The following is a 21,141-nucleotide window of genomic DNA, read 5'->3' as shown; positions in this document are numbered from 1 at the left end:
CCCCGAAACTCAATCTTACTACGTAGATACCTAGCAAAGAGAGCAAATTGCAGATGAATCCAGCCCAAGGTGGAAGCAAACCAAGGCGGTCGTGCCTGATCTCCATTGATCAGCCCACCCAGACTGTGGAGTGACTGAGCAGTGCTGGCTGATGCCTGCTGAGTGGTCCATGCCCACGTCTCGGGTTGTACGTGGTATGAGCAATCATGTTACAAGCCGGTGCAGCGCGTCCGGCTTGTGCAGATTCACACCGAAAGATGGAGAAGAGTCAGAAGTGCCGCTGGGGGAGAAAGGATGATGATGCGCATATCGGAGGCCATGAGGATTGAGGGTCCAGAAAAAAGCACCGAAAGGGAAAACGGATGATGTTTGACGCAGCACATGATCCAGTCACACACAAAACCAAAGTGTAAATAATTTACAATTTCTCAAAATACGCAATGGAAGAGGGCAAATGCTGCATATGCCAAAGTAAAATGCGCAGAAGTCCACATTAAATCCATATTAAATCCAGTTGTATCGAGTCTCGCCGAGAGCAACTCTCAAGTAGAGTTGCGCCTCAAATCCTCTTACACGTCTCCATGCAGCAGTATTACGTCGAGAGCCTTAGCTCAGCGGTTTCATTAGCGTGCTCCGTGTCACAGTCGCAGCAAAACAGCGCTGCGGCCCGCACAGACTCGTGTTGGTGCCTCAGGCGCCAACCCGCGGGCCCAAAACTACGCACGTAGTCTGACGCATACGCAAGCACCAAGCAGCCGGAGCCTTATAGTAGGATCGCCAATCCCCCCGAAGCAGCCCATCAATTTCATGCGGCCCTCGAACAACTTTTCCAAGCTCGCTCTGCTTTTCGCCGCCCGCCCTTCGCACTGTGTCCTCTCGCGCCCTCGCCGCATCCGCACCGTGCGACGGCCCCAGTTCCGGCGCAAGGCTACGCGCACCATCCGACGCGGTTTGAGCGCTGCGAGCACCGTGCGAATCGCCCGCGCTCCTTTTCGTGCCGTTGCGCACTGCGTACTGTATGAGCGGCGTTCTGCGCACCACCATCGCCCACGATTTACTTGCACCTTGCCTTACCTTTCACTACCTCCACAGCCTAATCTGATGTCCATCGCGACATTTGTCCCCACGGCCCAGCGCGAGAGCTGACCTGGACGACCCACGACCGCAACCTGTTATTCCTGTTTATTCTACCGAGCGTCGTCGAGCTGTGCAGCTGTCAAAGACAATCGTGGCCGCTGTTCGCCTCGGCAGTCCTCTTTTTTTTACAGGCCCGCCAGTGCTGCTGCGCTGAGGTTCCCGCGCTGCCGGTGCGCTTACAGCAAAACCGCTAAGCAACCTCACTGTAGCGTGCACTACATCCCCCAGAACAGAGGCAGCTCTGTTCTTTTTCCTCCGCTCTCCTCCATCTCGACAGCTTCGTCTGGCAGTCCAGCCACATTCAGCTGCCATTTGCCGCATCCTCGCTGCTCCGCGACTCAGGTGGGCATTTTTCTCCAGGCCGCCAGCACCGAGCGCCGCCGTCGCCGCTTACATACATCGCCACACTTCGTCTCCATCTTCGACGAGCGCGTCGCCCCAGCCTCTGCTCCCACGCCTAGACTCGCAGCTTTACGCGGTTCGCGATCATCTTGTACAAAACCTCGAAACTTTCCCGCTCTCGTGTTGGGATAGGCTTCCTGTTTAAGCGTCCGACTCGTCCTGCCCACGTCGGCCAGCCCTGTAGCGCTTTTCGCGTGGCGGCACCCAAGTGGCTGACCAGGGAAACTCTCTCTCAGAACATAGTTCTTCGCTTTGAGCCTTGAGTGCTCTTTGCATCCTTGTATATTTTCAATCACGCCTCCCATCCATCCACATTCACGATGAATGCCCAACCTGGAATGGCCAATATGACGCCTATGGGTGGCCCTGTTGGCGGCGCACCGATGCCCATGATGAATAATAACGCTATGAACCCCCAAATGGCCGTTGCCGGCGCACAACGACAGATGCAAGACCAGCGCAGCACTCTTAACACATACATTTACGAATATTTCCTCAGACATCAGATGTACGACTGTGCCCGCTCTCTACTGGCCAGCGATCAACAGGTCAACGTCAATAAGGAAGCCGGTGGCCGTCGCGAAAACGGCGCTATGAACGGCGTCGACGATCCCATGGACACTGACTCCAAGGACGACAGCGACTCCAAATTGCCAGATGACCTGCCTCCTCCCAAGCTACCGATGCCAGCTTCGGATACATCATTCCTGTACGAGTGGTTTTGTGTGTTCTGGGATATATACACTGCCCCACGCGCCAAGGCTGGGAACCATATGGTGAACCAATATGTTCAGCACACTCAGGTACGGAATCCAAAAACTGAGCCCTCTTTTTTTTTTTTTTTAGCTCCTGCCGATCGATACTATTGACTAACTCGATTTCAAGCAGCAACAGCGAATGAAGCAGTCTCAACAGCAGGAAATGCTGCGTCAAATGCGCCCTGAGCTGTCTGCGCAGCAGCAGTATCAGGCTCAATTCATGAGAAACATGCAGAACAACAACATGACTATGGCCATGAAGCAGCAGCAAAACAATCTTGCGCGAGCAGCCATGGCCAATAATCAAAATCCTCAAATGCAGATGCTTCAGGCAAAGCAGAACCCAATGCAGAGGGACCCTTCCGGCATGGAAGCCAACCGTGATCGCCCATCATCGCCTGCATCAGGAGAAAATGCGCCATCTCCCTCAAAACGCCAACGAATTGACGGCGCTCCTTTCAACGCTAACCAGCCTGGTGCCATGATCAATGGCGGTCGCCCTGGTCAAAACATGCCTGGCCAACAGATGGCTGTGGCCGGCAACGTTGCCAATGCACAGCAGGTACTGGCCGCCAACGGCATCAACCCTAACCAGCTCAACCCCCAGCAGATGCAAAACTTTGCCAATACGCCACCCGCAGCCCAACAAAAGTCTATCGCAACCTACTCGCACAACCTCCAGCAGCATCATGGCAACCAAATGGGCAACAAGCAGATGCCTGGTGTCCCTCAGAATCAGAGCTCGCCCATGATGGCCCAGGGCGGCCCTGATGGCAATGCTCTCAATGCGTTTTACAACCCTGATATGGCCGCCCCCGGTGCTATGCGACCAGGAGGCCAAGCCCAGCCCACCGGCAGCAACCATGCTCTACAGGACTACCAGATGCAGCTGATGCTGCTTGAGCAGCAGAACAAGAAACGCCTGATGATGGCTCGCCAGGAGCAGAGCGACATGGGCGGAATACCCAGGGATAATCAGGCGGGAGCAGCCGGACCCAATGGACAGCCTTTCCCGGATACATCTCCGCAAGCCATGAGATCCGGCACTTCTCCCAACCCTGCTGAGCAGATGAAGCGTGGCACTCCCCAGATGAACAACTCTGGCATCCCCTCGCCTGTTCCCGATGGCGGACAGTCCCGCGAGTCCCCCAACCCCGCCATGAACTTCCTGGGCAACCATGTTGACGTCAGCATGGCACCTCACTTCTACAAGGGAGGAGCAGACGGAAACATGGCCGCCGCACAGGCCGCCCAAATAAACGGCATGCGACCACCCAGCTCACACCCTGGCCAGCCATTCAATGGCCCGATGAACGCACAGCAGATAATGGCAGCTCGGCAGCAGGGCGTCCCTGGCAACCCCCAGCAGTGGCAGCAAGGCATGAACGGCCAGATGGTGCCGCAGGGGATGCCGCAGCAGGGCCAGCCAGTCCAGGGGACTCCCCAGCAGCGATCTATGCCTCCTCCATCGGCGCCGGCAGCAGCCAACGCAAACAACAGGACGACTGCATCCCCCCAGCAGGCGGCAGCAGCACCTCCTACGCCTAGCCAGAGCAACAAGGCGGCACCAAAGAAGAAGGACTCTAAGAGCGCCAAAGACAAGGTAAGTCCACTCTGCGCAGTGATTTTCGCATCGCCCCCCTTCCCCCCCCCCCCCCCCCCCTTTTTTTGCAATCTGACAGATCTTATAGCGAACTGCTGCACAGAAGAAATCAAACCAGAATATCAACAACGCTGCTGCTTCTACCGCGGAGAACGCAGAGCCCGAGGCTGCAGCGCCGGCAACTCCCATTACCCCAGTCGTCGCCCCTGGAACCTTCAAGGCCGGCCAAGCTGGTGGCCCCGCGCCAAATGCATCTGCACCCGCGGCCACCACAGGCGTCCCAGCTCCTGCTGCTGCAGCCAGCGCGCCGGTACCTCAGCCGGCTGCTCCCGTACCACAACCTGCCCATAATGATCTGGTTCAGAGCGGCTCATTAGGAATGGATAACAACTTCGCAATGGTACGTTTCTTCCCTCCACCTCATCGCATTTGGCATGTGGTAGCCTCGATTTAAGAGACTAATGACTAATGTTACTACAGGATTTCGGTGGAATTGAATTGAGCAACCCTCTTGGCAGCACTGATGTCCTCAACGATTTCGATTTCGACTCCTTTTTGAATGATGGAGATGGTGGCAATGAGCCATTTGACTTCAATGGATCATACCCAGGGATGGACAGCGGAGAGATTGGTGCAGAGTAGAGTGCTCGCTCTCTCGTTTTCAGTGTTTAAGCTGGGTTGGCTGTTTTTACTATATCTTTTTCTATCATTGTTTGTCTTCCTGGGTAGTCTCTCTAATCTGGCATCATTCGACAAGGCGTTAGAGTGGATTATCTATATCATGGTCACGTGGCGATCCGGTTTTTTTCCCAGGGTCTCATACTCTTGATGGTTTGAAATGGGAAAAAAAAGAGAGAGAGAGAGAGAAAGAGATGATGTCCCTGTGGATTGTGTTTTTACTTGTTTTTGACAACCCTTTTCCTTTTTTGTTGTTCGCTCTTGATTCCACGTCTTTGTTTTTCTCCGCTTGGCTCTCTGACATTTGTCTTTTTTCCTCCTTTTTCTTCTTATAGGTAGTAGTGTTTCAACTACACACGTCATTTTTCCTTGCTGATCGATGAAGACGCGGGTTGGTGGAACAAACAAATCCCCCTCCTCCCCCTCCCTTTTTTTCTCCTTTCTTGTAAAATGGTTTTTTTGCTGGCTTTGACGTTTCGATAATGGCTTTCTCTCTTACTTTTTCCTTTTCAGTGTTTTACATACCATATAAGCCACAGTTGTAAAAGATCAGATTAATGTTACTATGTGTATTGTTGATATATAAAACACTTGAAGTGAAAACATATGGTGCCAAGTATATGTCTAGCTTTGAACATAAGCATACGAAGTGCAGTCATGTAGTGCGAGCATGATGCTGCTCCCCTGTAAACAGCATACAGCAGCACCCATCACCAATCAATATATGCACGTGGGTAAGTCTTGACAACCCTGCCCACACACGATAATATTCTCACGCCTACTGCAGATTGTACGGAAAATCGACTTTTTGGGTCATAAACGTCGTGGGTATAAGTTTCTAGTAGTATATGTACAGTGAATAAAATCGGTAAAACCCGTCCTCCATATAGAGGGGAAAGACATTTCGTCATGATATAATTGCCATCGCCAAAAAAACGCCATCCACCATCTTTTTTTCTCTTTTTCTCTCTTTTATCTCTATCCAGATTTTAACCATTCCGTCTTATATACCAGGTATTTTTGAACGCCATCGCTCTAGGCCGTCGCATAGACAGCAACGTACTGGACTTCAAACATGTTGCCCCAGCCGGGCAGAGTAGCTTCGTTGGGGTCACCCTAATAATAGCAAGTTAGCTTCATGCTGTTGAAACAGAGAAAGAAAGAAGAGATACTTACGGGCCATGTTCCTCCAACAGCCAAGTTGAGGATAACATACATGGGGGAGTGTGCCAGAGTGGCCCAGATACCCGCGTCGCCCATCTGAGCTCCTGTAAGAGTGTGGAAGAGTTTGCCATCCATGAACCACTGGATTGTCTCCGTCTGCCAGTTGTTGGAAGTACGGTCGATCTTGAGAGACCAGGTGTGGAATTCATCGTCTTGGGGGATGGCAATGCTCTCTCCCAGGCCTGAGGGCTCGTTGCAAGCACCGCCACCAACATGGTCGCAGTGGGCAGTGCCGTAGCCCGTCAGCTGGCCATTGATCTGCTCGAAGATGTCGAGCTCTCCGCAGAGGGGCCAAGGAGTACCAGTGCGACCGGACTCGCCGAGCATCCAGAAAGCAGGCCACATGCCCTGCTTCTGTTCAAGGGCGCTGTTGCCACCACGGAGAGCAGCCTGGACTTGCATGACTTTTCCAGGCACCGGTGCCCAGGATTGGATAGACTCAATACGAGATGAGGTCCACTCTCCAGTGGGGGACTGCTGAGGTACGAGCTGGAGGGTTTGGCCACCAGAGAGTTGCATGTTGGAGCCAGATTGGGTGTAAGTTTCGAGCTCCTGGTTGTTGTGAATGTCGGTGATGACGTTCCATTGGGTCAAGTCGACCATGGCGCCCTGGTCACCGATGAAGGTCTCTGACCAGACCATGTTCATACCGGGAACATTGGGGGCAAGAGTGGCTCTGGCAGAGAAGGCCAGAGAGAAAAGGGCGAGAGATTGAAAGAGCATCATGTTGAGCAGATATGTAAGGATTGTGTGTTTTTCGGTTGCACAGCAAAAACGTGAAAGACTGCCTGTTCTCGGTTGAAAGGGATTGAAAGGATTTCAGATGAAATCTTGATAACTCGCTGATGGCTCTTTGAGCTGAATTGAGCTGAACTGAACTGAACTGAGGGAGTGAGTCGCAAACTAGTTGGACAAAGGATTGTTGTCTGTCTGCTAAATAGCAAGAACGAAGTGAAATCAAGGAGTGCGCAGAAAATCGACCAGCGAAAGGAAGGGAATCGGCCACAGGCCTGTTGAGAAGGAAAGTTGGAGTTGGAGAAGGGAAAAAAAAAGAAGAAGAAAGGGTATCAAAAGCAACCGAAGAACGAGGTGCGTGGCGGAAAGAAAAAGGAAGGAAAGGGGGTTGAGAAGAGATAGTGGCAAACGAGGAGCCTTATGTATGTACAACAAAGTCACATCACCAGCTACGAGACTGCAACTGAACTACGCGCTACAAACTGCTGTTATTGCTGGAACCATGCTCGATTCCACGGCCGTAATAGGCTCAGATGTGCGGGATTCATGCAACGCGCAGGGTCTGCATGTACAAGAACCAACGCATTCCGTGTATATGCACCCAATAAAGCAAAAAAGGTACCAGACGGCTGCGGTAGACGATGCATGTGCTAAGGCACAACTCCACCAGAACACGGCTCCCAAGCGCTATCGTATGTGACCAGCGCTGTAACGCCGTCAGCTTAGAGGAGCACAGAATCGAACGTTGGCTCAACCAAGCCGAGCCTGAGCTGCTGCAGTGGAGTGATGAGGGGGGAAAACTGCGCTGTTAGGCTCTGGACCCCTGTCCCCTTAAGCGCGGCAGGTTCAGGGCCAGGCACCATGCAGTGCCAGACGAGCCGTGCGCGCGCCTCTACGACGCAAAGGAGGGTGGGATTTCGGGGGGGCCAGGCACCGCAAAGTTTTGAAACATGAAGGTGACATGGATCTTGGTGAGGGCGAGCGAGCGAGTGGCGGGTGAGACAGTGGGGGGTGAAACATTTTTCGATGGTGCCGGTAGGTGCATGTATTAATAGAGCAACGTGTTGCTGCTATCAGTAGTCAAAAATTATTTGTTCATGCGATGAGGCGTGGATTGGCTGCGGATGTCGTGATGGTGAGGCATCGTGGTGGTGGTGATGGTAGCGAGGACGACCCTGAGTTAAAGCCGAGCCTGATGCTGAAGCGGGCGTTTACAAAGTATGCCTAGCTGTAAATAAACGCAGAACAGAGGTAACAAGAGAAGACAAAAGGCCTCATCGTGAGGTATGGAGCAGCACGTTCCATCTCCATATCCGGAGTAGTTGGTCCATAGGCGATCGGCTTCTTCCTCGCAATCCAGAAGCGATCTGCCAATATATCACAAACAATGGCCCCCATCCTCATCTCATCCCGCCTTCTATTTTCCCCATCTCCGGAGCAGATCTCTTCAACTAGCAGCAAATATAGCAAAAAGACCCTGCTACTATACTGCTAGTACCACTGAAATCTCTGTATGATATCCATATCCTTCTCAACCTCGTGTAAAATGGAAAGCACATGTAAATCACTACAGTTACTCGGTACATGTAGGCTTCACTACCGACCTAGGTGTTAGTTGTAAACACATGCATGTGAACCACCCACTTATACCCAACTACGTGTCTACCGAGATGGCCTCATCTCCATAGCTCCCAATCGGATCTCTTTCCAACCGAAAGATAAGACATTAGAAGCGAATAGAAGAAAACACAATGAGAGAAATAAAATTTCTGTCAACAACCCTTGCATGCGTCCCAGCGTGCATGAGGCTAGCAAATGCAAAGGGGACACGCCGTCGTTACGGGTTTGGCTCACCCGCAGCGCGAGCCCAGCCAATCACTACTCCAATGTGCCTAGTTGACTCGCGCGCTCAGGAGGTGGTGGCCAATTTTGGGCTGGCTTTGCTTTTCTGGCTTGTGCTTTCTTTGCCCAATACTACTCTGAGAGAGTCAAGACCAGAGACTATTGATTTTATTTTACTTTTTTTTACTATTTTATAATTTTAACGGCCGTAACTACAATTTTGTTTCATTTTACTTTTTATTGGGTTTTACATGGTAGTTTGTGATCTGGCACCAGCTTCCGGAAGAAAGATGGTGTCTTATATCCAGCTAAGCAGGGGCAAATGTTTGTTTGATGCAGCAAACAAACTCTAATAAAATGCCCGATCCTACCCATCATGTTTCTCACCATGCACTCCTATCACTCTCACATATCGCGAAGCGCAAACTCTCTTCCATCCAGGTGACTTGCTGCATAATCTAAACATTCACGTATTTGTCATGATAGCATCGCTTTCACCAACGCCAATGCCACTCCCTAGAGAATCCCCAAGTCTCCTCCCCAGCTGCACAATCGTCTTCTCGTAGATCCGCGCTGCGTCCAAGTGCATCTCATCCTCGTCTATATCCCATGCAGAGCCACCGCCAGCATCGTAGCTTTCTCCCCCTTCCGTCTCATGCCCATCGTCTCCATCAGTCTCATCATCCTCCTCTTCCTCTTCTTCCTCCTCTTCCTCCTCTTCTTCTTCCTGTTCGCCACTGCTCATGACTTCAACCATCAACACCCTTGTCTGTTCAACAAGACTCCGACATCGCACCATGTCAGTAGTTGTCATGCCCGCCCGCAGACCATTTTCAAATCCCGGAAGCGTCTCATTAGTTTCAATGTCCTGGCCTGAGAGTAAGCTGGCAAAGCAGTGATCAAGCTTGTGCAGTAGATCAAATGACGCCTTGGACGATGGCGGAAACGACCTGACATATTGCGTAAAGTCGCTGGCCATCTTGAGCAGAAACGGTATTTGCAAACTCGCTATTGTATGCATCATATTAGCGTTTATGTGATATTCTAGTTCAAGTAGTAGAACTTTGATGATGGTTGTAAGATAAACTCACGTGTGCCTGATTTCCACAACACATTCACAATTCCGTCCAGCTCCTTGCAAACTTCACCAAAGCTCTTGAATCCGACGACCGTATCTCCAGGATCCGGATTCCCAAACTTCTTTACATAGCGGCGAGAAATATAGAGTAATCTGTCCTCTACATATCTTCTAACCATGTCTTCCTTGTTGGATCCAGGCCGTAGCGCATTGTTCCTCGGACGCGGCAGATTAGACGCAGCGCGTGAAGACGCTGATGATGGTGCTGGCGAAGGAAGCCCACCCTGAGGGCGGATGAAGCCGCCGGGCAGCCGGGGAGACTCTGCCATGGGCGTTATAGAGATGATATAACCAAGATTTTAAGAGGACCGGGTGGTAAAGCCCTTTGTAGCGATGCGAATCTGTGTCTTTCAGATATTCACAATGACGATATGGCAACCGACTCAGATAAGCGGGGGCGGGGTGCTTGTTATTGTTCTTGAAAGTAAGATACCCTGTAGAGAAGTCAAGGAATTCCGAGGCAAGTCAGAGTCGCTATCATGTAATGAGCCCAGCAGTCTGGAAGAATTATACCAAGAAATTTATTCGATTTATTTGTTTATTTAATGTTGGTGAACTTGTGTCATGAAACGTTGTAGTATGCGCCACCTGCACCTGGGCGTTCTGAAAATAGAGTGGCATAAATAGCCACGAGCTACTAATATATGTATTATGTGTTAGGTGCACTAAATCTTATCGAAACGTCACAAGATGAATGGAAAAGAGAAAAAAAAAGAGCTATTGAAAAATACAACGCATTACAAATTTTTGATTACGCTTTATAGAGACACAGCCATTTTTACTTGGTATCTGCAGACTTGTAGTGTAAGCTGGTAAGCGGGTGCTGATTGAGATCCCTCTGCATTCTAGGTACATGTAGTTTAAGTGCACTTTCACAGTTCAGCAGCGATTGCTAACTTCTTACCACAAGTAATGATTAGCAGACTCTCTTGACACTTATGAAGCGAATAAATTAAGTAATGGGCCTGGAGGACACTCTAGAGTTATCTGAACAGGAAGTAAATCTGGATGATGAAAAGTCAACCAACAAAAAAAAAAAGAAAAGAAAATATAGTAAACTCTTTCTCCTCTGTAGAGCTGTGAAAGCCGTCTACCTACCATCAGTGTAGGTAACAGCAAAAAAAGAGTGATTCCGCCCGGGCTCGAACCGGGGACCTTTTCGGTGGTGTCAACGAACTGTTAACGAAATGTCATAACCAACTAGACCACGGAACCAGATGTTTTAGATGTCTTAGTTGTGAGATATTTCGGTATATGATAAGATTGATAACGTCAATCATGTGACTCGGCACCGATGGCGGGGCGCTTCTGAATTTTTGCGGCGGCCCCAGTGACGTTCGCATCCCGCAGACTTCGAGTGGAATATCGAGCAGTTATAACCGTCGCTTTTCTTATTCCTCGCTTCGCTTGACCCGCCTCCGATTCCAGCGACATCTCCAGAAAATTCACAATGCCTCCCAAGAGACTATACGGAGAAAAGGGCCGCCGCGCCCCCAAGGGCTTCGTCTCCTCTACCTACGATGCCCTGACCTCTGCTGAGAACGCCGCTTTCGTTCGAAGCATTGCCATCTTTGGAGTGCGTACTCGGAATCTGGATATAAACGATGCGCAAAATAGCTAACAAGTTGCAAAAAGGCTGCCGTCACTTTTCTCTCCAGCTCCTGGGGCGAGATCCTCCTCCCTCCGTACGACTCTCCCTCGACGACTCATGAAAGAGAAGCGATTGCTAACAGCTGATGCGATATAGTCAATAAGCGACAGGCACTCGGCCTATACTCCAGCACGACTTAATTTGATCAACAATTCGATATCTCCAAGAAGGAAAGGAAATGAGTCGTTGTACACTAGAAGGATTGATTGTATGCTATGATGCGAGATCTGCACGGTTTATGCCACATGCAATATAGACTTTACGAGGCGACTTCGGATTGATGGCGCAGCTTGAAAATGGCTTTGCCGGAAGTTTTTGGCTCGATAATGAAAAAAAAATGAAAAAAGAACGGCGCTCTCCATTTTTTGGAACATACTCTGCGGCCTTGTATCGTGTGCATGTTGCGCTGCTTTTGTGACACAGCTTGTCGGAAACCTTTGTCGCACATGAAAAAAAAGAGGTTTCGGGAATAGCTCTGGAAAGAGCTGATCATATTACCGGCCTTGCTTGCTCCCTCCTCTATCTCTTGCCGGCCAAATTCTGGCGAGAACAGGAAGCCACAGCTGCTCTCGGTAGCATTGGACTAATAATTGGTAGTTGGACGCAAACACTCGCTCCAGGCGCGGCCTCATGCTAATAATTGCTTTGGATGCATTGCCCGGACACCCATAGTGTTTTATCCAGCTTCTCAAGACAAAAAAAGATTACTCGTTATTGCCTTTCAACAACCACTCACTTTTCTTTCTACCTTTATTACTTTCTCCTCTCACGCCCTTGTTTTGTTCTTTCGTATACTCTCCGAGGTGTCATTGACCTAACGACTTAATTGTTTGCTATAAACAGAGGTGGCTGACAAGCGGAATGTCTGCTGTAAATTCTCGGCGTGCGCCTCCGTCTCGGGGGGGATTAGCACGGCTGGTATCCAAATTCGAGAACCTAGGAACTTCTTCAAACACCAATCGGAACAATGGAGCGACATACGAGGCTATAGATCGTCCTCCTGTCGAAAACAAATTGTCTGAAACTCCGCTGGTACATGGAGAAGAAAAAGACGGCATTGAAACATCGAGGGCTGCGACATCGCCATCTCCAGCTCCCATCAGAGCATCTCCGGTCAAGCATAATGATACAGCTCAACCGAGACCCGTTGTTAAAGATACACATATTAGACAAACTACCACTCCATCGTTTAAACCGCGAAAACCACTCGCGCGGAGCGGCTCGGTGGTGGCGGAGATGAGGAGATTGTTTGAGCGAGGCTCTGATGAGAATACTGTTTCTAGTGGGTGACCAAATCTACGATACCATTTTCCAAATTAGCGCACATATTCACGCATTTCGTATTTTGATAACGAGTGCACATAATGAGAGCTAATAATTCAATAGACAACACTCCAGCTACCTACGAACCTACACGCGTTGCTTCACCTACTACGACCAATGAGTGTAACGACCATAAGACACCCTTTCATGCGAATAGCCGCGCTAAAGAATCGTCAAAAATAGGAATAATACCAACTGATGCCGGGGATCTAGAAGAATTAGACCAACAAGAAGAGAAAGATGCTGTTCCAGACCTGATCCCCTTTTATCATCATGTTGAGCATCCCGAATGTCTGCCACGACCACTTGCTTCTCCCGATCGCTCTTCTCAGCGCTCAGAAGAGAGCAACGTCGGTGTTGAAAGCAAAACAAGTATCTGGCAAAGGGGAACTGAGCATAGATTCAAATTGCAGGGCGGCGCGTTCCTGCACAAGACCCCATCTCCGCTCAAAAATATGATTGTTACAGGAATAGGGGCTTGGCATCCGAAGACTTGCAGTACATCGCCAGAACAGGCTCTGCACTCTGAAAACGGAATCATAAGAGGAGGTCATAAAAAAGATCCAACGAATTCTTCTCTCTCGCGGAGAGAAGGGGGTGACCTCAAGGAACTACATCAAGTCAAGAGCCCATTGTTGAAAGTTTCTAGATCAGTTCCCTTGCATCAGTCGAAAGTTTCTAACCTTCGGAAAAAGTTTGACGGCACGTTGCAATCATCAGTCTCGATGCCGTCATTTTAGAAGAGGCACCTACGGACAGACGAAACTGACGACCAGCAACTACTTGTGCAAAATGAAATCGCAAAAGTTAACTCAACATCAAGATTCTCCCCAGAGCCACCGTTGCGATCGATTCCATCGCGCTAGGCTCCCGCGCGCTATACTTCAAGAGTGGATGGTTCGCTCCCAGCGCATTCCATGGCAGTTTCTGCTAAACGGGGACTAAAGGAAACCATTGGCCTTTTCGAATCATTGAGTCATCAAACTAATGGAGAAGACGAACTTGATCATATTCCCAAAGCATATTCATCTCCGATTTTCTTAGACTCCAATGGCAGGTCTTCCAATAAACGACAAGATGAGAAATTGACGACCAGGGCCTGGGATGTGACGCCTGTCCCGAGACTATTGTCACCATTAGAGAGTGGGATCCCTCGTTCGTACAGCCAATCTCCAGATATGGGCACTCTTAGCAGTCAAGCAAGCGATGTCAAACCTCTGCTCTATACTAAGCCATCTGTATTGAAGGCGAGTCGTTATAGAGGTTTTGTAAGTACTGAGCGTCCCCTGTCTGTTGTTATAATAAATACGCTTTTCATGTACCACTTATCTAACTTTTCAAGGGGTCTATATTTAAGTCAGACAGGAGGAGAAAAATGAATACGAGCTCTGAAGATGCTGGGCCGCGTGGCTACCCAGAGCAGCGCCGAGGCTTCAATGTGGATAGCGAAGGAGGATTTGACTTACAGTCACAATATGGGGCGGGCCCTTCTGAAGAAGTACCAACAAATACTTGCGAATCATTTCCTGTCAAGCATCGACTTAGTATCGTTGACCGCCACCCCTCTCTTCGCCTCCTCAGTCGGCGTTTGGTCTCTCGTAGCCACGGATTATTCGTTTCACAGGCCCATTGCACACTCGAGCAACCCCAGCCTATCCGAGGAGGAGAGATACGTCGCATCACCAGTCTTTGCAAGGACAGAATGGCAGCGTTGAGAGCACGGCCTCAGACGGAATAGGTGATAGATGACAGGTATTATGGGTAAAGATAGGTATACTCACTTGACACTGGCAGATGTTCAGCTACAACAACAATTACCTGCGCGTACCATTTCTTCCTAATTCATTTGGATGCTGATAGATTAATATATGCTACAAATATTTTTAAGAACCCCAGTTGGCCAAGTTCACGTTCAAATTCCCAGAAGGCTAAGTGGTGGGAAAGGAAATGAATTTACGCAAAATAGCTAAGTAAGCTATCAAAGTAACAAGTAGCAACAAGAGGCATGAGATGCTCTCTCGAATCTCGTTTCCTTGGATGGGCTATAGAATGGCATATTTAACAGACTGATTCCCCACAACACCGTCTTTTTCACTGATCCTCCCTATTCTACAATAAATGACTACTATATATAGATATAAATGCTTAGTTCAATCGCACGCTTGCTTATGCAGCACCGCAAATGAGGCAGAAGACCCGTCAATCAGCACTACTTGTGAGACTGGCTCCTGCTCAACTCTGCGCTAACGTGGGTCTCCTGTGGCTGCAAATACCCATCAATCTGTCTCAGCTCAAGTTCGATAGGATCAACGATATCTCTAGCTGAGACCACCGTGGTGTTTTGTGAAGTCGACAGGGATCTAGTCGCAGAAATGCTGTTGTTGGTCAAAGTTGCGAACAGCGAGCCGGATTTAAGGGGCGTTGTAGAACCAGAGCTGCGGTTGTTTTTGTAACATCCAGCACCAGATGAAGAGGGATAGCTGGAGAGACTAGGAGAGGCGTTTTGGTCTGTCTGAGCCAGACGTTGGGCGACGAGAGAGCCGAGAGGGAGGAGGAGGGTAATGGAAGCTGGCGTCAGAGAGCTGGACTCGAAGTTCAAGATGGGACGGAATTCTATGGCGGCGAAGATGACTATAAAGGGAAAGGAGGAAGATTTTGTTAGTCATGGGTGAGACTGGATGAGATGAGTATGTAGGTGTCTGTATATTTACCTGGGATTATCATGAGGATTCCATTAGTTGCGATGAGCACTTCCATGGGGCTCATAGCCCGATGAGAAGGAAGAACACCACGATTATTGATGAGGTGGATGATGAGCTTGGAGTTGAAGAGAGAGCAAAACCATACAGTCGTGCATATGTTCAAAATGACCATTGTGTGTACCAGCCAAGCGAAGTTCATGGGCGGAACCAAATCGTAAATACCCTCGCATTGAATGACGGTAAAGGCAGTTCTGGCCGCAACAGACAAGAGCGTGATGAGCAGCGATATCGAACAGAGCACATATTTAGTCTTGCTTGGCCAGAGAGACACCATCGCCCAAGCCTGGTTTATAAGCGACACATCCGAAATAATGACGAGCAGCATCGAAAAGACGGTCCCAGCAACGCTCTCGCGGAAGTTCCAAGCCGGCACCCGGGAGTAGTCGTTGCTCCACACGGGATAAAAGTGCGAAAAGGGCGAGCCAAAGTACAAGGCCAGCAGGACGGTGCGCACGATGCAGACGAGCAGGCCCAGGACGTGCAGCATGTTGGCGGTGCGGAGGAATTTGGACGGCGGGGTGGTGAAGAGGACGACGAGGAGCATCGTGATGGCGGCGCCGAGCTGGGTGCCGTAGTTGAGGACGATGCTGACGGTTTCGTCGTTGAAGGCGTCGATGACGGGGACGGGGATGGGGATGGAGAGGTTGGGGGTGATGAAGAGGGTGATGTTTTGGTTGAATGGGTCGAAGGCCATTTTTTGTCTTGTTTTTGGTGGTACAGAGGCTGTTGTTGGTTGTGATGTTGGATATCTTGGTGTTGAGGCGCTCCGAACGAAGTTGACAGGTTGATTAGGAAAAAAGAAGATTATACTGGCATAGAGAGAAAATAGTAATTGCAAATAATGTGAAAAAAGTAGTATTATCAGATTATATTGCGAATGACGGCTATTGTTCTTGCTGATTGCCTCCCATTCTCTATGCCTACCACATCTCACCTTATAAGAGAATAGAAAAACAGTCAAATTATCACTTGAATCCCCATGTATGCCTCCCCCCACACTCTCTGGTACAATACACCAGCATATTTGTTCTCCTCAGCCGCATAATACTTGTTTCTGGTCGAGTTTTCCTCCTAGATGCAGCCCACCTGTCAGTCTCAGGCCAGAAGTTGAGCAAAATGGAAAAGAGTGACAGATTGGAGATGCAGGGTGCGGGAGGAGCTTAATATTGTTCTTTGAAAAGTGGCGTCTGAGCTTAGTATTGTTCTTGAGACGGGGCTGCGGCAGGGGAGCTGGAATAGGAAGTGTTTGTGGTACAGGGGAGGGGATCCTGTTTATATTATATCATGAAGGTGCATATTCAGCTCATATACATGTCACTCTATTTAGCATATTATATTAATATTTTTATTCGTTTATTTGTATTGTCAGCTCTGCGTGGTTAAATTATGAAAGTACGTCTGATACGTCTTTTCCAACTGGTGGCAGCCTGATAGATAAGCTGTGTAGTTTATAGATGCATCTTGCAGCTGCAATTCTGGCACCAACACGCTAACAATTACAATTACGAGTACCTAGATCTTGAAGAAAGAACTGCGCGCATATTGGCCAATGTGGCGGCACCAGCCGAAGCGCGTCTCTCCTACCAACAACTTTCATCAAGTGCCGGCCGATCCAGCTGGCGGTCACACAGCCTTATACGCCAAGTCTCTTATGTACTAGCACTAGTTTCTGAAGCATCTATTGCATTGCTGCTATTATAAAATTATGTTGAAATGTTCAGATTAGTTAATCCAAGCATCCGTATATCGTATAATCGATGCCTCGGTTAGCTATTTGCCACGACTCATGTCACGGCTGACGGCATCTCGGAAGGACGCATTGCCTCATTCAAACATGCGAATCGATAGTCTGCAAACAAATAGTCGTTTCTAGGCGGTATAAACCCCCTTTGGGAGAATTCAGGGGGAACACGCAGACAAAAAGGATACATGGAGGCTGGAGCGCAGTCTGAATTGTTTGCTACTTTGCGGCTGGAGGTGGGAGACACCCTTGTCTGGAGGGGTAAAGGATTGGCACACTCTGCAGCCGAAGCCGAGGTCACCGAATGGAGCGGTATCATACATTTTGAGTACAAGAAAAAAGAGTAAAATTTAGTTGAGTGGTTCCATGACCTGTAGTACTATATTTGCATAATCTAATATTCGAGTATCATGCATCGTTGTAAGCTTCATTCCATCGTTTATAATCCAGCATTTTCTCGCAGTGCGAGTTTGCATAATACTTCTTTCGCTCTATTAGGAAAATCCAATCAAACAGCCGCCCGCCAAAAAAAAAAAAAAAAAGAATAAGAATAAAACAGACAAGTGCTTCTAATCATTGTAAAAGGCGTGTTGAACCGCCGTCAAAGCCATCAACACAATTCATCAGTAAAGGCAGATACCACCAACCTCGTCCTCCATCGTCCAAGTGCCAGCAAGACCCTTGACTTCGACATCTTCCGTCTCGGGCAGAGTTGCATCTTCTGTCTTGCCCAAGAAGAAATCTCCGCTGCCAGCCTTCTTTCCTTCTCTGCTCAAGAATCGCTTCGTCCACTCTCCCACAGCCGGCTCGCCCGTCTCATCTCGGGCCTGCTTCAGGAAGGGAATCAGAGCCGTGCCGCCAGTGCCCTTTTGATCCTTTTGATCGGCCTTGCGCGAAGCAATGGCCAAGTTAAGGCCTTTACGAGTGGCCTTGGGGCTGCGAGACCGGCGAGACGGGGTGATGACATAACGGGTGACAATAATGATGTGCTTGTCCCTGAATGCGCTCAGCATTGCCAAGCAGGCATCGTAGGCGAGGCAAAGCTCAGTGTTGTCGGTATTCTCTTCGACGTATTCGCGGATGTTGGCCACATGATAGACGTCTTCCAAGAATTGAGCATGTGGGCCGGGCATGTACTCTCGCATTTCCTGGATGAAACCGTGATTCGGGGCACGGCCTCGGCGCTCAGATGAGTCGCCCTTCTTCTCGCCTGTAGGACGGTGCTGGATTCCTAGGGCAATATCATAGAACTGGAGCAGACTGCTCTGAGCATTGCTTCCTCCAGCGAACTGTCGGTACTTTGCGTTAGGTGTGCCGTCGTCGTAGAAAACGCCTTTCGGTAGTCCGGCGTCAGCCATGTTCTTGCTTCCAGCCAAGAACGGCCTGATGCGGTTAAAGAAAATGTCAGGATCACATCTCTCATTGATTCTCTCCAGGAGGTTGTTCAGATCAGTCAAGCGCTCAGCAAAAGCTTGCAAGCACCGGATGACGGTTGCCGAGTCATTGCGTCTTGCGGCTGCAAAAGCCTTGAGCATAAGAGACATGACGGGAGCGCCACGAGCCTCAATGGCGACAGAGATGAGGTAAAACCATGATTCGTCAATTCCTCCGGTAAATGTAGAAAGTGTCGCCAAGTTCTCCATGTTGTCAATGTCCTCATCCATGAACAGTGGCTTGAAGTTCCACAGACAGACAGCCGCATATGTTGCCACAGGCGGGACCTCCAAGTGCTCTGAGATGGCCAGATAGGGAATTGAGATCTGCGGCGGGAGGGTCTCAGCGGGAATGTCGTCGCTCCAGATGTAGCCGTGAGCCATGAAGCTCAGCAGCGAATAGGCACGACGCCACTCGGCATCGTGCTCCAGACCCACGGTGGACAGCACCGGCAGGCGGTCGATGACGCCGCGCAACCGGCGAGAGAGAATTAGGGCCGGCAGATTTGCCACGATAGCCTCCCATTTGTTGTAGTAAGGATCTGGGAGGCGGGAAAGAGGGAGAGTGCTGGGGAGAAAGCCATGAGTTGGCGAGATGTCGTAATCAGCGAGGACGGGAATTGGAGGCAACATGTTGTCGGTCTCTCTCGTCTTTGCTTGGGAAACTCTACAGCAAACGCTTAAAAAGAAGCTTAGATAGAAGCCAAATAATTAGGCTGGAAGGAAGTGAGGAGATGAGTTGAAAGGAAGCTGTGAGTAAAAGGAGATCGAGACTAAGTTTGAGTTCTGAAACGATCGCTTAAGTTGTCAGGTATTTTTTTCGAAGCCTCTAGCGCGGGCGTGGGGGACGCGGCAAGTTTCTATTTTTTTCCTCGTTTGCGGGATAAACGCTCAGAATTTCTAAGCCGCCGACAATCGGACGTTGCAGTAAATTAAATAGAGAGGAGGAAAAAGAACATGAGACCGATGACGAGTCACAAAAAAGAACGCAATCTATTGCGTGCGAAAACGCGGGGAGGTGCAAAGCAAAAAGGAAAAAAGTCCCCGAGAGGATCCAGGAATTAGAAATGCAATGAGTAAATAGGGAAAGAAGGGAAAAGATCAGCCCATGCTTGCAGAAATCCTTCCGTGGCAAAAGCGTTCCAGTAGGCTATTATTAATGTGTTTTGTTTTTAGTCTCTGGTTAGTGCTCGACTTGAAGGAAAACTATCCCACACAGACTGGGCGCCTCTTTCGAATCCGATGGTCCGGCCGGGAAGCCATCGGGCGCCACCGGATGGAACAGCCCGCCCGCTGGACAAGATTTCACGGGCATGCGGAGATGATTCGGGGGAGGATTTTCTGTAATTTTAGAAAACAGCAGGGATTTCTGGATAAAATACAGCTCTTTTGAAGACAGACACGCTTTCCCTTTCCTCTTAATTTGCGTCCCACAGTGTCGCAACACCGTCTCAAGATGGCACGTGACTGCACTCGTGGCGCGGTAAATCAATAAAATTAATCAGATTTTGCATCAGACATTAGCTAAATTTATAAATTATCTTGTCAAGTATTTTCAGCTGCTGTGCCCAAGGCAACACATGCTATTTTAGCTGACAGCGGCAGGGTCCCGGCGCAAGTCGACTATGTCTTAAAAACTAACCCCTGCAGTAGTTGCGAGCGTAGGATTCAGTTGTATAGCCAATCAGAGACTACTCTACCGGCTATCCCGCAGTGGCTCAACTAGGCCTATTCTCTATCCTCTGCCGCTACCCTAGAATCTGGGGTTAATATGCGGCGCGCGCATTTAAAAAGGCATTTGGTGCATTAGTATCACTATTTATGGCACTTCTATACCATTGGCTTATCGATTATACCACATTGTAAACCCCAGCTTGTCCATTTTTTGCTCCACATCTGACACATCGCCAATACCATCACATTGTATATACGACGCTCAAATATAGGAATAGATCATGTGTAATTCATAGTAAATATACACTTAACTCTCACGCTAGAAAGAATTTCTGATCGCATTACGCTATTTAATCGAAGATTTACTTCTATCCTCTCGTAAGCTTATACATTGCACAACACCATATACCTCTAGGTAAGTAAGCTTCTTCGACGGGCAACACGCCGAGTCAAACATGAGACTCCATCGCAAATTTCTTCATCTCTTTACTATTATTAAGCTTTTTCTAAATCATTAGACATAATATCATAGAAAATTCCACGAGAATAGTAAAAGGATGTATATGTGAGGCTGAATTCGTGCACTCATCCGATATTGACACGCGCGAACCCAGAGACTGGCACGTTCTTCTGCAAGTACTGCCATCGCTGTAGATACTGCTGCTGATTCATGCTAGCTTTCCCTTTTGAATTTCTTGCTTACAGTAAGCCTTACTAGCTACTATCGCATGCATATCGCCCGACCTATTTTGCGCTATCCAAATATGTAGAAATGATATTGACCGAAAACTCCAAGTCGTATCACCACGTTTTGTCACTTGATTCACCAAGCAATTACATATTCCGTGATACCGTCTATATGAGCATCACATTCTCTTATCGATATGTTACTTAATCCCGCATTGCTGACTATACAACGCAAGGATGTCAATGACGCCCTTGGTGACGCATTTGGTGACGCATCACTTCCACTCACCGAACAAGCCTCCGATAGGATTCGGTGTGTGGAAAAAAAGGCCCACGACCTTCCTACCTTGCCC

At 49.1% G+C, this 21,141-nt stretch overlaps 8 protein-coding genes and 1 non-coding gene across 9 annotated transcripts; 3 read left to right on the top strand and 6 right to left on the bottom strand.

Moving 5' to 3' along the window:
* Positions 1-1,859: 1,859 nt before the first annotated feature.
* On the top strand, positions 1,860-4,542 carry GGI43DRAFT_387590 (uncharacterized protein; the record flags this gene model as incomplete). The annotated part of the gene is made up of 4 exons (XM_083203954.1): positions 1,860-2,342; positions 2,428-3,900; positions 3,989-4,300; positions 4,381-4,542. 4 exons carry the CDS (start codon positions 1,860-1,862, stop codon positions 4,540-4,542), a joined length of 2,430 nt encoding a protein of 809 aa, XP_083056470.1.
* Positions 4,543-5,383: 841 nt separating this feature from the next.
* On the bottom strand, positions 5,384-6,950 carry GGI43DRAFT_415770 (concanavalin A-like lectin/glucanase domain-containing protein). The gene is made up of 2 exons (XM_083207189.1): positions 5,755-6,950; positions 5,384-5,694 (listed from the first exon to the last, which is right to left on the bottom strand). Exons 1-2 carry the CDS (start codon positions 6,526-6,528, stop codon positions 5,614-5,616), a joined length of 855 nt encoding a protein of 284 aa, XP_083056469.1. The 5' UTR covers positions 6,529-6,950; the 3' UTR covers positions 5,384-5,613.
* Positions 6,951-7,742: 792 nt separating this feature from the next.
* GGI43DRAFT_415768 (uncharacterized protein) lies at positions 7,743-8,246 on the bottom strand. Its single transcript, XM_083207188.1, has one exon. The coding sequence runs from the start codon at positions 7,939-7,941 to the stop codon at positions 7,762-7,764; it is 180 nt and encodes a 59-aa protein (XP_083056468.1). The 5' UTR covers positions 7,942-8,246; the 3' UTR covers positions 7,743-7,761.
* A 351-nt stretch (positions 8,247-8,597) lies between these two features.
* GGI43DRAFT_415765 (general transcription factor IIH subunit TFB6 family) lies at positions 8,598-10,189 on the bottom strand. Its single transcript, XM_083207187.1, has 2 exons — positions 9,471-10,189; positions 8,598-9,387 (listed from the first exon to the last, which is right to left on the bottom strand). Exons 1-2 carry the CDS (start codon positions 9,784-9,786, stop codon positions 8,846-8,848), a joined length of 858 nt encoding a protein of 285 aa, XP_083056467.1. The 5' UTR covers positions 9,787-10,189; the 3' UTR covers positions 8,598-8,845.
* A 455-nt stretch (positions 10,190-10,644) lies between these two features.
* Positions 10,645-10,732, bottom strand: GGI43DRAFT_t194. Its single transcript has one exon. It is a non-coding gene; the product is annotated as a tRNA-Val (tRNA).
* Positions 10,733-10,861: 129 nt separating this feature from the next.
* Positions 10,862-11,287, top strand: GGI43DRAFT_415761 (uncharacterized protein). Its single transcript, XM_083207186.1, has 2 exons — positions 10,862-11,093; positions 11,153-11,287. The coding sequence occupies exons 1-2, from the start codon at positions 10,968-10,970 to the stop codon at positions 11,252-11,254; spliced, it is 228 nt and encodes a 75-aa protein (XP_083056466.1). The 5' UTR covers positions 10,862-10,967; the 3' UTR covers positions 11,255-11,287.
* Positions 11,288-12,029: 742 nt separating this feature from the next.
* Positions 12,030-14,229, top strand: GGI43DRAFT_425523 (uncharacterized protein; the record flags this gene model as incomplete). The annotated part of the gene is made up of 4 exons (XM_083208522.1): positions 12,030-12,450; positions 12,555-13,210; positions 13,358-13,759; positions 13,834-14,229. The coding sequence occupies 4 exons, from the start codon at positions 12,030-12,032 to the stop codon at positions 14,227-14,229; spliced, it is 1,875 nt and encodes a 624-aa protein (XP_083056465.1).
* A 471-nt stretch (positions 14,230-14,700) lies between these two features.
* Positions 14,701-15,947, bottom strand: GGI43DRAFT_387585 (alpha-factor pheromone receptor STE2; the record flags this gene model as incomplete). The annotated part of the gene is made up of 2 exons (XM_083203953.1): positions 14,701-15,122; positions 15,203-15,947. The coding sequence occupies 2 exons, from the start codon at positions 15,945-15,947 to the stop codon at positions 14,701-14,703; spliced, it is 1,167 nt and encodes a 388-aa protein (XP_083056464.1).
* A 1,396-nt stretch (positions 15,948-17,343) lies between these two features.
* GGI43DRAFT_415757 (indoleamine 2,3-dioxygenase) lies at positions 17,344-19,571 on the bottom strand. The gene has a single exon (XM_083207185.1). It carries the CDS (start codon positions 19,058-19,060, stop codon positions 17,618-17,620), a length of 1,443 nt encoding a protein of 480 aa, XP_083056463.1. The 5' UTR covers positions 19,061-19,571; the 3' UTR covers positions 17,344-17,617.
* Positions 19,572-21,141: the final 1,570 nt, after the last annotated feature.

Source organism: Trichoderma evansii (assembly GCF_050947405.1).
Source record: "Trichoderma evansii strain SZMC 28006 chromosome Unknown GGI43scaffold_26, whole genome shotgun sequence".
Classification (NCBI taxonomy): domain Eukaryota; kingdom Fungi; phylum Ascomycota; class Sordariomycetes; order Hypocreales; family Hypocreaceae; genus Trichoderma; species Trichoderma evansii.
This window is presented reverse-complemented; position numbering and strand designations above follow the sequence as displayed.